Source organism: Arvicola amphibius, chromosome 10 (genome assembly GCF_903992535.2).
Source record: "Arvicola amphibius chromosome 10, mArvAmp1.2, whole genome shotgun sequence".
Taxonomy (NCBI): domain Eukaryota; kingdom Metazoa; phylum Chordata; class Mammalia; order Rodentia; family Cricetidae; genus Arvicola; species Arvicola amphibius.
The window spans coordinates 120,709,618-120,724,096 of NC_052056.1; the positions used below are offsets into that span (position 1 = coordinate 120,709,618).

General features: G+C 47.3%; 2 protein-coding genes across 6 annotated transcripts in view; one reads left to right on the top strand and one right to left on the bottom strand.

The window, feature by feature from the left end:
* The window catches only part of Ankrd13a (ankyrin repeat domain 13A), a 31,317-nt gene extending 30,157 nt beyond the window's left edge, over nt 1-1,160 (bottom strand). The window contains exon 1 of one of the 2 annotated variants that reach the window (XM_038345020.1): nt 874-1,160. In XM_038345020.1, coding sequence (XP_038200948.1) covers nt 874-969 — 96 coding nt within the window. In that variant the 5' untranslated portion in view covers nt 970-1,160. The remainder of the gene's footprint in view (nt 1-873) is intronic. The other variant, XM_038345021.1, reaches the window with a different exon arrangement.
* Nucleotides 1,161-2,601: 1,441 nt separating this feature from the next.
* Nucleotides 2,602-14,479, top strand: part of Git2 (GIT ArfGAP 2) — a 49,312-nt gene continuing 37,434 nt past the window's right edge. For all 4 annotated transcript variants that reach the window (XM_038344765.2, XM_038344766.2, XM_038344768.2 and 1 more), the window contains exons 1-6: nt 2,602-2,768; nt 6,215-6,348; nt 8,740-8,852; nt 9,360-9,465; nt 11,149-11,235; nt 11,354-11,484. In XM_038344765.2, coding sequence (XP_038200693.1) covers nt 2,717-2,768; nt 6,215-6,348; nt 8,740-8,852; nt 9,360-9,465; nt 11,149-11,235; nt 11,354-11,484 — 623 coding nt within the window. In that variant the 5' untranslated portion in view covers nt 2,602-2,716. The remainder of the gene's footprint in view (nt 2,769-6,214; nt 6,349-8,739; nt 8,853-9,359; nt 9,466-11,148; nt 11,236-11,353; nt 11,485-14,479) is intronic.

Below are 14,479 nucleotides of genomic sequence, written 5' to 3' on the forward strand. Positions count from 1 at the left end.
ACATTTGGAGTTAGATAACTCTGTTGTGGGTGGGACACTATAGGACACAGCAGGGTCCCTGGTCTCCACCCAACTAGACGAGAACAGCACCCACCTCGCAAGTGTAGCAACCAAAAATGTCTCCTTGCACTGCCAAATGCTCCCTACCATCTCCAATGGAGAACCACTGATTTTGTGAAATGAGAATATATTTTAAAAAACAAAAAACAAAAACAAGACGCCAAAGCACTACAGACAGGGAGGGGCTTTAAGGGGTCTGAACAGCAGAGATTCTCAAACTCAGCCATCCTGGGGAGCGCGTTAAATTCTGATTCCTAGGCCCATCCCCAGAACCATCAATCTAGACAAGGACTGGGTTTTCCCTCATCACTGCCAACATCCTCACCCTATGGGAAACGTAGCGTGGGCCCCAGAACACATGGGCTTTGCCCAAGGTCACAAAGGAGTTAGAACCGGGCCTCCGAAGCCAACCAAGCTCTTCCTCCGCACAAGGATGGGTGAAGTAAGGTGTGTGTGTGTGTGTGTGTGTGTGTGTGTGTTTCTCTTCCGCCTTCGAGGCCATAAAGCTTAAAGGTGCATTCTGGGGCCAGTCAGCCTGAGATAAAAGATCCCGTCTTGGTACTCATTAGCCCGGTGGCCTTGCGCAAGGCAAGTAGGCTAAGTAGGCTCTGGGGTCTCAGTTTCCTTCCCTGTCATATTCGCATTCATTCCTAGCGATATCGGAAAGGGGACACTAAACCAAAAGCCTTCGACATAAGGCCGGGTCTACAGGACTCGCTTGCTGCGGGTCCTAGCGGGACCCACAAAGCTGAAAGGCTGAGCGGGGCTCGGGAGGGAAGCGAACCGACCCCGACTACGCGCCGCGCACCTCACCTGGCCCCGCAGCTCCTTCTCCAGCTGCCGGTAGTCGTTGTTCCAGACTAAAAGGTGCAGCGGGAAGCGGCTGCTGGCGTCGCGGGCTGAGGACATGGCGAGGAGGCCGCGGCCCGGGCCTGACCGCCCGCCTGCCACCAGCCTCGACCCTACAGGGTCTCGGGGACCCGCCCGACTGGCCGGAGAGCGAGGGGAGGAGAGCGAGCGGGCGAGTGCGGGGCGCGGCGGGCGGGCGGCGCGGGACTCCGAGGCCGGAGCGGGAGGCGCTGGAGGCCCGGGGTCGCGGGCCGGGCTGGGGACCGGCTCGGGGACCCGCTCGGCCGCGCCCACCCCGCGCCCCGCGCGCTCGCGCCCGCGCTGACAGCTCGCGAACCGACTGCCGCCGGCCGAACCGCTCCGAACAGGGAAGTGAGCGGGTCGTTCCACCGAGCGCCACGGAGGGGGACGGGGCCCCGCGACCGACCCGAGTCCTGCTCCATGTCCTCCCGCCGCACCCCCAAGCCGAGACACACGACAAACACAATTCTGTAGTACCGCAGAAACCCTCCGGAAGCACAAGATCCCCACGTGAAAAGTTTAGGGTGCGCGCTCCCCAGCTCTGTCCCCCCCGCTCCATCTCCGTCCAGTGGTTCGTTCCACAACTGGGCTCCTTCCATTGGCTCTGGAGCCCGGGGGTGCGAGCAGAGCCTGGACCAAACCATCCGGCTGGTGCGGTCCACGATTGGTCCGAAGCCATTTTAGATGTGGGCAACACGAAATCGTTTTCACGGAAGAACTGAACCCTGGAGAGGTGACACCAGATACCCTCATAACGGGGTAGCTGTGTCTCTAGGCTTCTACACTTTGGAATATTTGAACTGGCTTTGCTGTGGAGGTTATGCTTTGTAGAGGAGGGCGAGCGCTGCCTCAATGCCATCAGCACTCTTCCCCCAAAACTGTCCCCAGACAGTTGTCCCCTGGAGGAGAAAAATCGCCCAGTTGAAAAACACTATTTTGTCTGAATTCCCAACTCGTCTACAATTCAAAGTACTTTCCGTGAATGTTTGTCCTGCATCAGTCTCATGAAGCTAGTCGTTCAGATTTAGGGTTGCGGCCCAAAGAACTAATAGAATATTCAGGCTGCCCCACAATATGCACAAGTAAAATCCGTCCTCTGGATTGCGACTGCAGGTACTATATCCTCTTGACACAGGAAGAGCCAAGTGTTTATGTCTGCCTAGATATTTGCAACTGTCACGAAGTCGTCCATTGCAAGCATTCCCGCTTTTCAGATGATTGCAACAGCCGGTCAGGAATTCTGACCGACCTAGTTCATTCTCTTCGGGTGTGAAGTCCTTCAAGAATGAGCGAATGATTAATAACTTTAAGATGGTACATAAAAGCGTCAATGGAGGAATGTGTGGTAACCATCAAACTTCTCATGTGAGAGATGGACATGCCCCTTGCTTCTGGGAATGACTAAATGAATTTACTGTACTCCAGGAGATTGTATGTTTAAAGTTTTCATCACAAGGTTTTACTTCTCCCTCTGGTACTAATCAATACTGGATCCAGGAATCACTTTAGTAAGGGAAAGCCCAATTGGCGAGAATATTTAGAGACAGGTAAAGGATGCTCGGGCAGACCTCTGCCCTCATTCAAGATGGCGATAAGGAAGCGTGCCCTTTCCGGTCACATGACCCGCCAGGCTCAGCAGGACGTCTCCCCGCGCGTGCGTAGTGTGCCGGGACTGCTAGGCGCTGAGGGGAGAGGCGCCGTCAGTGCCGCCCGGGGGACCCGTTAGAGCGGAAGCTCAGCCGCCGCCTCTACAGTCGCGGGGTTCCCGGCAGGTGAAGCGGGAACCATGTCGAAGCGGCTCCGGAGCAGCGACGTGTGCGCCGACTGCAGCGGCCCGGGTGAGTGACGCCGGCGGGGCCCGCTCGCCGCGCTCTCGGGGCCGGGACCCCTGGCGGGGCGGTCCCCGCGGGCGCGGGTGGGGGGGGTGACTGCGGCCCAGCAACACCGACCCCCGGGCCGCCCGGGCGCGAGACGACCCCAGGCCTGTCAGCCGCGCCGCCCGGGGGTCCCTCCCTCCCGCGGCCCGGCCGAGGGCAGAGGCGACGGGCCCGGGAGCGGACGGAACGGGACGGCAGCCCCGAAAGCCAGTGACAGGAGTCAGGCGCGGGCCGCCGGAGGCTGCAGGTGTTTCCCCTTCCCGGTCCCCCGGCCTGTGCGTGTGCGCGACCGCTCGGCTGCACTTCCCGAGGGGCCCCCGAGTGGACGATTGCCCTGCGCCCGGCAGACACTCCTGGGGGACAGCCCTAGCTCGGGGTCTGAAGTTTGAGGATCTAAGTCTCCACCAGATTTCGCCTCTGCATGACTTTGGACTGATGGCTTTCCTTGCTCAAACCTGATTTCCTCGTTTTTCCGACGGAAACTATCACTAGTACAGCGCGCAGTAGTCAATGGATATTCCCTAGGGATCGTCTCTTTTGTATGATGGTACTCAGTTCAAAACCCTTTAGCTACAGTTTGGCTTCACAGTCTACCACACACAGCCGCTGCCCGTGTAAACTCGGGGACATCGAACGACCAAACGGTTCTTACTGCAAATAGTATTTGGATTTAAAGATTGGATCTGGCTTAGTAATTGGAACCCAATTGACAGGTCTCAATTCAGATTGTGTGTGTGTGTGTGTGTGTGTGTGTGTGTGTGTGTGTGTGTGTGTGTGTGTGTGTGTGCTTGTTTTGGTTCTTGGACTTGATTAACTTCGAGTTTGAAGTCACTTACGTATCTGATGACTTTCCTGGTACAGTAGTGTTTAATAATTTCAATTAAGTCATTGAACTCCAGCCGTTTGCAGCTGTTTTCATCTTCATCTTATCATTTAGAAGCAGAGGCTGATTATATAAATGGTGCTGTGGTAACCCTTACTTGTTTCATGGTCCTGAGTACTACAGGTGAACAGTTCAGAGGGAAGATAAGGGCAGGCAGGGAAGGTTTTAAAAGAAGTGCTTTATACTGTTAGCCAGGTTTATACAAACTATCATTTTCTCAGCAAATGCTGTTTGTTCCGCTTCCTTCTTTTCTTGCCGGTTTTCCGTTGATTCATGTGTGTCTAACTTAAAGCTTCCTCTTGGGATGCGAGTTCTTTCTTCTGCCGTGGAAGGTACATGGCAAAGCAGATTGCCTCTCCTTGCCGCCCTGACCACTGCCTTGTCCATTTGTAGCATCTCAGGGCCTTTTCTGTTGTTTGATGTTATTGTCTTGAATGCCACACTCTAGCGAGACTTGAGTCACTTCCTTCCTTGAAGGCCGAATGAGCAGCTAGGAGTTTGTGCTCCCTTTGTGCACAGCGTAGGTAGAGGGTTACCTGAAGGATTAGGGCTCCTTTGACGTCTTAATGCCAAGGCCAGCTCAGAAGATGCTCAAATACTTAACTCTTCTGGACAAAATTTGCTTAAGATGGGTGGGGGCACAGATACTTTTGAAGTCCATTTGTGGTGTTCGTGAGCCTTATTAAAAACCCTGCCTTCCAGATAAACTGGCTTCACCCAACCTCATTCATAGAAACTTAACTTTCGGTTTGTTGTTGTTGTTGTCAGTATCCTTTCTTTGGGATTCTGATCCATGGTGTTTAAGTGATTATTTGAGACCATTGCTTAATGCCTGTTAAGCCATTGCTCTCCTTTTCCTGGCTGATTTGCCCAGGAGTACCGTGAGCCTCTGATAATGAAAAGTGAAGCCACACGTCTTAGTCTTAATCCTACCAGATCAATGCAGAACGCGACATTGCGGTGCATCTGTGCAGAGCCTTCATGCTTCCCACCGTTCCTTAGAATGGCATAGTAACACCTATGGTTAAGTCTGCTGGATTCTCTTCTGTTTTGCTTTACAGAAGACACTTCACTATGATTATGTCTTGTTTACCTTTGTGGCGCCGGGGCCAAAGCCAGGACTCCCAATTCCTAGGAGAGTCACATGCCCAGTCCTGATTTCTTGCTTATTTTTAATGAATCTAGTTTATTTAAAATGCATCATTCCTGTGCCCCCATGACAGACACTTTATTCTTATTTTTTACATTGTCTCTCCCCTCTCCCACTGTGAGGACACTCAGAGAAGTAATTTACCTCACATTATTGCACAAGAAGTGGCGGCAGAGTTGGGATTCAAACCGTGGACTGTTCGTCTCCATAACCAACCCTCTAACCACTGTTCTCTGGCTCCCAGGATTTGTCTTTGATATCCCATAACTTTTCATTATATGGTTTGAAAGGGTTAGAATAAACTGTTAAAAATGGTAAACATGACATACATGCATTTCGGAGATTTTTGTGGATGTTGAAGAATTTTAAAATGTAACCCTTAGGCCAGGCAGCTGGAATAGCACCTATTGTCACCCCACTGTGAGTCTGATGGGATGAGAAAGGCCTATCTTTATTTGGGGTTTCTAAGGCTCAGTTTACTTGCCCAGATCCATCCTGCTCACCTAGTGTAAAGTTATTCCACTTCTGATGAAGGTTGTCTGATGAAGTTCTGTGGATTCCAAAGGGAAAAAAAAGTATTGTACTCAACAAAAAATCCTGTTAATTTTGGTTTACCTCTTTATATCTGTGAGGCACCTTCCTTCAAGTCAGCTGCAAGACTGGATCCAGCAGGCTGTCTAAAGCAACTGGTATTGGCATAGAGCATTGCCTTAGCAGAGTGGGCACCCCTCCTGCCCTCGGAAGAGCTGAGTGCTTCTGCAGGTCTCTTCTGACTTTCTGTTAGCATGTGGGACTTGACTTCCTGCACTGGGCAACAGTGACCTCACTGTTTACCTTAGATACTGTTACTCGGATAATGCACCGTCAAGATCATGTAGTCTTATTTACAAAGATGGATTCAAAATGATTCATCAAGCTGAAGATGGAACTCAGTGATAGAGCGCTCGCCCAGCATGGACGAGGCCCCAGGTTCAGAGTGGAGTGATCTACCCCCTCCTTCATTCTGCTTCCTTAACTAACACTCCTCAGAGCACATGTGGTAAACCCACGTTCAGGCTAGAGACTGGCCCACACAGGAAGGCAGATGCATGTGTAAGGCTGTCTTAGTTCAGTAAACCTGACCTGTCAAGGTGGGTAGGATCCTCAGCGGGTCCCTCCGCCTCAGATGTTGAGGAGCATGTAAAACAACAAAAACATACTCTGGTTTTTGTATTTCCTTAAAAACCAAACACTAGAAACTACAGGGAAACCCTGTCTCGAAAAACCAAAAAAACAAACAAACAAACAAACAAACAAACAAACATCAGCCATCTTTTGCTATCCTGTATTCAACCAATTAGCGTCCTTGCCACTGAGGTGTTGTTCTTTTTCCAGATCCTTCCTGGGCATCAGTAAATAGGGGAACTTTCATATGTGATGAGTGTTGCAGTGTTCATCGGAGCCTGGGGCGCCATATCTCCCAAGTAAGGCATCTTAAACACACACCATGGCCTCCAACACTGCTTCAGGTAAATGATAAGAAAATTTTTCATAATTGGAAATTTGTGTTTTAGGGACTGTTATTTTAGCAACTAAAAGATCTAATATAAATCCTATAAGAATATTTGGATCGTAATTGGATAAGATGTTGTGCTCTTCATTTCTATGTATAGTATACAATATTGTCCTGTATTGACATCATAATCTAGTCTTTTCTTGCTCACCTTACATAATTTGCTTCCCCAGACGCAGTTATACATAGACAGATATAACAACAAAATGTATCAATAAACGTCTAAATTTTTATTAAGTTTTCACTGCTTACTTTCTAGATTGTCACCAGAAATTGTTTTGTTTTGTTTGAGACAAGAGTCTCACTATGTAGCCCTGGCTGGTCTTGAACTCACGATCTCCTCTGCCTCTGTTTCCTAAGTGCTAAAATTAAAGGTATGCACCACTATGCCTAACATCAGAAATTATTTTCTTGTTTAATTTTTATTTAAGTATTTATTTTATTGATTGATTTATTTGGTTTTTCAGGACAGGGTTTCTCTGTATAACTTTGGAGCCTGTCCTGGAACTCGCTTTGTAGACTAGGCTGGCCTCGAACTCACAGAGATCTGCCCGTTTCTATCTCCAGTGCTGGCATTAAAGGCATGCGCCACCACCCAGCTCAGAAATTATTTTATAATTAATTATTTTTAATGCATTGGTGTTTTGCCTGCATGTATGTTTGTAGAACGGTGTCAGACTCCCCTAGAACTGGAGTTACAGACAGTTGTGAACTGCATGTGAGTGCTGGAAATTGAACCTGGATACTTTGGAAGAGCAGCCAGTGCTCTTAACCACTGAGCTATTTCTCCAACCCCCAGAAATTATTTTTATTTTTTAACCTTTTTTAAGATTTACTTATTTTATAAGTATCTTTCCTGCATGTATGTATGTGCCCACAGAGGCCAGAAGAGGGCACAGGATGTCCTGAGCTACAGATGGTTGTGAATGTGTAGGTTCTGGGACGCAAACCTAGGTCTGCACGAACCACAGTGCTTGTTTGCGACACCGAGCCATCCGCTAGGCCGCAGCAGTTATCTCTAAAAGGCCTCACTTTCCTGATCCTAAAGCCACTGCTGAGAAGCTTTTCATTAACTTGCAATCCCTGAGTACCTGCTCACATTTTTAGATCATTTTTTCCTGCTTTGATAGAAGTGTAGACTCGGTTTCCTCAGAAATCGCTTCAGCATCTGAGGTATTTTTAAAGTCCTCAATGCCAGGCAGAGACTAAGTGAGCATGTTTTGATTGCACGCCTAACACTTGTCGGGGGCGGTCTTTGTCTTATTTGAGATCCGATGTCATGTTCCTTGTACTTTTATTTTAGGTACACATTCTTCAGTTCTTCTGAAACTTGGGACATGCGTTGTAGGCAGAGTTTTCCGCTGGGACATTTGCACAGTGTACAGAAGTAGGCTTTCCCAGCAGTGCATTTTGTGATATTTGTCTTAATCCACATCTCACTAAATCTGCAACAACTGCATACCGTGCTCCTTAAGCTTGTATGAACCAAGGTATCAAAGCAAGTGTTTTGGGTTACTGGTAAGAGATGCCCATGAGCTGCACAAGCAGACAGACCTTCCTAGGAGTCCTGTTTGGTAATGAAGTTGAGATGTTCGTTAAGACATTCTACTTAAGCCAGGCAGTGGTGATGCATGCCTTTAATCCCAGCACTCAGGAGGTGAGTTTCAAGACAGCCAAGGCTATACAGAGAAACCCTGTCTCCAAAAAAACAAAACAATCAAACAAAAAAGTTCTATTTAGAAATTCCCAAAGGGCCATTCTCACATGAAAGGAGTGTGCTACTCCCAGGTCTGTTTTTGTTTACAGTTTTAGAGTCTACAAACGGTACAGAGGCGAGTAATTGGAGATACTAGGGCGGACACTAAGGCATCAGATTTTGAAGGGTGGGACATGACTCACAATGGAACATGAGAGAGAGAGAGAGAGAGGGAGAGAGAGAGAGAGAGAGAATTCAAACATTTGTTTATTGCGTTATTTTTATTTAAGTGTGTATAAGAAAACTAATATTATTAATAAAAATTTTAAATAGGTGTATTTAATGAGAAATATCAAGTGAATATTGTGTATGTGGGTAAATATCATTTGTCCAGGCAGGCAGATGCCATCCTAAAGAGTCAGTCACTTCTCCTTCAGTTTGTAGTGTAAGTGTGTCCAGACTGTCCTACAGGCAGAGTGGAGTCCTAGCTCCCTCAAGTTCCTCAGTCTCACTCCACAGTCAGACACAGGAATGAGCGCTCCACAGGCGTGCTAGTGTTTTTAACAGAGCGATATTTTTCCATTTTTTCCACTGATTCTTTTGGAATATTGGAGGAAATAAAATAAATATCTCATACTGCTTGGTTTTCAGATGGTTGAGACTTTGTATAACAATGGCGCTAATTCTATATGGGAGCATTCTTTGCTGGACCCCGCGTCTATTATGAGTGGAAGACGGAAAGCTAATCCACAGGATAAAGTGCAGTGAGTGCAATGTTTCCAACTACTTCTATTTCTTCACAACAAATGGCCCTGGTGGAAGAATGTGGCTATTTTGATCAGCCTTGTGCCTGGGGCGTTTGCTGTTAGAAGGCAGAGTGAGGCCCCGGGGGGCCATTGCTTGCCTGGTTCCCCAACTGAACATAATGATTTCTCCAGTCAGAGACCAGGGCTTGGTGACTGGTTGTGATCAGAACTAGTGGCCTTCAGACCAGAAATCTGGCTCCCTGCAGCAGTGTTCTGCCCAGTGCCTCACCTATTAACACGGGACCAACTGCTGCTTCCTCCTGAGGCTCCGTGAAGGAAGTTAGAAAGGGAAGAAAGACACTACAAAAAGTGGCATTCTGTAACATGTTTTCAGATCAGGTCTTCAGCACTGCTGAAATGTATTCTCAAGTGGGGGGTGTGGTCACTTCCTCTTCTTACAGTACAAAGAATGAGAAATGTGTCTGAACTGCAAGTGAACTGTTTTCTTTTTTGTTTTCAAACCAGCCCCAATAAAGCAGAATTCATCAGAGCCAAATATCAGATGTTAGCGTTTGTCCACCGATTGCCCTGCCGTGACGATGACAGTGTGACTGCCAAAGATCTTAGTAAGGTAGGTGCGCTCTTTCCAGGCCCTGGGGAGCCCACTGAGACAGTGGCTGCTTCACTTGTGGTAGTACTAGGAGGGAGAGACCAATCTCTTTTACACAGTTAAGTCCTGGCAGCTTCCTGATGCCGTCCTCTTTTCCTCTTAGCGCAGTTCGTCCTCCTCCTAGACGTACTAGACAAAGGGAAGCAAATGTCTCAGAAGGAGCAGTTTTCCTCTTTTTGTAAGGTTTTTAATTAATTAATTAATTAGTGTTTTTCAGTACAGTTTTCACATATATATTTTGTAAGTTCCCTACTTGGAAATAATAGCTTTTTCAAAAGAGTGTTTCTAGAAGGGCCTAGGATGTTTTCAGGATGCTTGTTTCTAAAAGATTAGAATGGGAGAGAGAGAGGAGGTTAACCTCTTCAGCTTCCCGGCTGCGGGCGGGCGGAGCTCGAGAAGTGAGTAGAGCTGCTGCGTGCAGGGCTGTTGGCTGGCGAACGGGCGCCTTCTCTGGGCCTTGGCGGTTCTGAGATGCTGTAGAAATGCTCATCTTGCGTTTCAGAGCAGTGCTTTGAGCTAGATGCTCACTCAACAACATTGCGCAACTCACAGTACTAAGTTTTACATAGACATAGATATAATTTTCCTACTCATTAATAAGTTTTAAATAGTTTCTCACCTTTTTTACCAAATAAAAAATATAGCCAAGTCTGGCGGCATGTACCTTTACTCCCTGGCTTTTGGGAGGCAGAGGCAGGGAGATAGCTGGGTATTCAAGGCTGACCTGGTCTATATAGTGAGTTCCAGGCCAGCCAGAACTACATAGTAAGACCTTGTATAAAAGTGTGTGATGATGATGATGATGATGACCCATATCAGATGACTCACAACCACCTGTAGCTCTAACTCCAGGGTATCTGACACCCTCTTCTGGCATCAGTGGGTGCCTGCACTCACACACACACAAACATGCATACATACGATTAAAGAATTTAAAAAAAACTGACTGCATTGTTTTCTCTGTTCCTGTGGTGCCTATTACTACATTTGGAACAGTTCTAGATTAAACTTGAAAGAAAGCAGCTTGTTTTCTACTTGTTTAAAAGCCTTTCTGTGATAATAAGGAATTAGTGTAGCACAGTATCAGTATCTCCCACCAAGAACAGCCTTGTGGGAGCACTGTATGGATAGATGGGCAATGCACATTGATAGTGGATGGTGTAAGGGATCAGCAGCTGTGATCAGCAGCTAATAATTACTAGTGTAGTCGTGTCTGAGTTTTGAAGCATTTTCTGTATCGTTGATTCCTCACAATAACCCCATTGGCAGATGGTACCGAGACACCCAGGTTCTGCTGCCCAGAGTTCTCCTCAGATCACACAGCTGGAAGGCAGTAGGCCTCGAAATCCATTCCACTCAATCGCAGAGCCTCCTTTTCAAGTGCCTCCCACTTGGGTTATAGTTGGGCCCTACCTGGCAAGCCCCACATCTGGGCAGACTGGGCTTCACAGTTCTAGTTCCTTGTGGGTAAAATGGGCGAGACTCACCTGCAGACTACAGCCATTGTGAACTGCAGAGGCTCCCCGTTTTCCTGAGCCAAATAAGGATCTGTTACTAATAGAGAGTGCATTAAAACAGGTCGCCAGCTGCTCCGGCACATCACTCCTAACACTTTTACAACTACTCTTTCTGTTTGTTTTTCAGCAACTCCATTCAAGTGTGAGAACAGGGAACCTTGAGACCTGTCTGAGACTGCTATCTCTAGGAGCCCAAGCCAACTTCTTTCATCCTGTACGGAAATGTCAATTGATTCTGATAATAGATTGAAACTGAGTTGTATTTGAATAGGCTATTTACTTAGTTTTCTTTTTCTTTTCTTTCTTTGTTTACTTTTATTAATAATTCTTAGGAAAAAGGCAGCACTCCCCTCCATGTCGCCTCCAAAGCAGGGCAGATTTTACAGGCTGAATTATTGGCAGTATATGGAGCTGACCCAGGCACACAAGATTCTAGTGGAAAGACTCCCGTTGATTATGCAAGGTGAGGGGCTGAGGGTCTTGGACCACCTGTGTGCTGAGTATGAGTCCTTGCTAAGTGACTGAATTGTATATGACTTGTGTTCAGCGCCTTTAGAGGTTTATATTCTATTATTTTATGAAAGAAGACATTTCAGCATCAGCTGAGACAGGTAAGACGAGGCAATCTAGAATCATAAACTGGTGTACGTAATTCCAATCTTTGTAACAAAGTAGTGTTCAAGCCATGGTATACAAATCGGGTATCAAGAATTGAGAGTTGGGCTGGCTGGGAGAGCTTACTCAGTGGTTGAGATCACCGGCTACTCTTGCAGAGGACTAGGGTTCAGGGTTCAGTTTCCAGCACCACATAGTCCCTCATCCATAACTCTAGTTCTGTGGACTCCAACACCCTCTTCTGGCCTCCAAGGGTACCAGGCACACATGAAATGCACTTACATGCACATAAAAATAAATAAATATTAATTTTAAAAATTAAATAAAAGAATTAGAGCGAAGACTGGAGAAATGGCTCACTGAGTGGCATGCTTGCCTGTAAGCACGAGGAGTGAAATAGGGCGAGAAACATAGCACAAGGCTGGAGCGCCGGCACTGGGGTCAAATACAAAACCCATTCTTCAAGTTTTAAATGCCTCTTTAAGTTTTTCCTGTTGTGGTTTTGTTTTGAAGCAGATACTCGCTATGTTGCCCGGGCAGATCTTGAACTTCTGAACTTAGACAGACTTCTTACTGTGTGCCCCTAGTAACTGGGACTACAGGCATGCCACCATGCCCTGCTACAACTTACTGTGTGCCCCTAGTAACTGGGACTACAGGCAGGCCACCATGCCCTGCTACAACTTACTGTGTGCCCCTAGTAACTGGGACTACAGGCAGGCCACCATGCCCTGCTACAACTGAAATGCAGGGGCATGAAGGAACTTCCTGGGGTTCCGTGAGTGTTTAAACCTGCAGGTCTAGGTGATAGAAGACGGATGTCTTTCCTTCTTTTTCCAGATTTACTAACTATGAAACACCATGCTCACAAAGAAGTAAACGGGAAAGGGCAAAAACCTGTCCCAGAGCCTAACTTTACATCTCTGGAAGAGAAGATTAGTAAATGCTGAAGGAATTAGGCAAAATTACACATGAATTGTCGACAAAATGGACAATTAGCCGTGTTTTGTTTTGTTTTACTTTTTGAGACAGGGTCTGACTCTTTAACCCAGGCTGGCCTCAAATTCAAAGATATAAGTATTCCTGCCTATGCAATGATTATGGGTATTAACTACCATTTACTGCTGACAGTTGGTCTTAAAAAGTGCACATGGCTTGACATTTGACAGATAAAAGTCCTGTCACACAGCCCTGAAAATCTGAGTGTAGTCCCCAAAACCCACATGAAAAGCCGGGTGTAGTGTTCACATGTCTGTAATCCCAGCAACCCCAGCAAGATGGGAGGCAGAGAGAGGAGTCATAAAGCTTGTGAGCCAGCTGTCCTGATGTGTGCAGCATGGCAGAAGCCAGAGAGACCCTGCCTCAATGAGACGGAAGGCAAGAACCCTGAGCCACATACACACACACACACACACACACACACACACACACACACACACACCATGAAATAGGTAATAACATTTAAAAAGCATATGTAGGGGATTCAAGCTCTTGCTGTGCTGTGCAGCATGAAGGCGGAGTCCATACCCTCAGTGCGCGCACCCAGGTGCCTCGTGAGCGTGCTGGCTGAGCATGGCAGCCCTCTTGTATTCCAGCAGTAGAAGGCAGATGGGGGTCCCTGTGGCTAGCTGACTGGCAAGACTAGCTGTATCATCAAGTTCTGGGTTCAGTCAAGACGCTGCCTCAACGGTAAGGTGGAAAGCAATCAAGGAAGATTCCTGATGTAGACCTCAAACCTCCATGTATATATGCTTCCACACACATGGGCCCACATACGGGCAAACATGCATTTCATACACACACCACACTGACCCATACAGAAAATGAGCATATGTAAAGTTTCTTCATTGTGGCCCCAGTGATTAGGAAGTTTCTTCAGTGGTCTTTTGAGGAGTAGGTGAGATATGGACCTGAAGGAGGAAATAAAGCATCCTTGAGAGAAGAAAGGCAGAGTCAAGAGTAGGAGGTAGGGATGGACAGAGTATGTTCATCGCTGTGGAGATGGGCTGGAGAAGCCAAGCGTCGGGAGTGGTGAGAGGCACACAGTGTTTCCTCAGCTCTGAGGCTGGACCTTGCTGCTTCATTTCAGCCAGCACTGAAAAGCTCCGCCCAGACCAGCACCGTGTCACCTACTGAGAAAACAGGGCATCTGTTAGGTTCAGAAGTGTGTAGTAGGTCAGGAAGTATGTGGAGAGAGAAACTGGCTAGAGCTAGGTTTCATCTTTGACGATAACAGAATCCACAGTAAACATTTTTTCTCTTTGGAGTTTCTCATGAGCTTTGTGTGTAATAGTCTCAGTATAACAGTTACTTACATGCTAAAAGGATTCCAAGCGGGTTAAATGTTTTAGGAATAAAGACAGGCAAACACTGTTTCCTGTTGCAGAAGTGGCAGATACAGAGGCAGAAGTAGCTGCAGGGATGGGTTCTGCATCAGGTTAGTCTGCCTTGGAGCCCTTGAAGTGATTTTTAACTTCTAGGCTCTGATCCGGGCAGCTGACTACAGGCATCAGGATTGTATGGAGGAAGGGCCTTCTTTAGAACATCAGCCTGGGGCCATCCCCCAAGGCTGGGTGTTTCTGGGAACACTCTAGTTGACTTTTGGAAACCTATTTATTAAGTTGATTTTCTCACCTCATTAAATGAAGTTATCCCACTCACGTGTCTTTACTGTGTAGAGGGAAAAGGGTCTTCTGGTGGGGCTCTTGCTCTGGGAGGAGGCACTGAAAATGATCAGATAGTCAGTTGAGTTTGATAAGCTGCTCAGGTGTCTCAGAACAGCCCTGTGCTCTTCTGACTCAACGCCAGTGAACTGAGCTGTGTCAATGGTGCTTTGTTCTCTT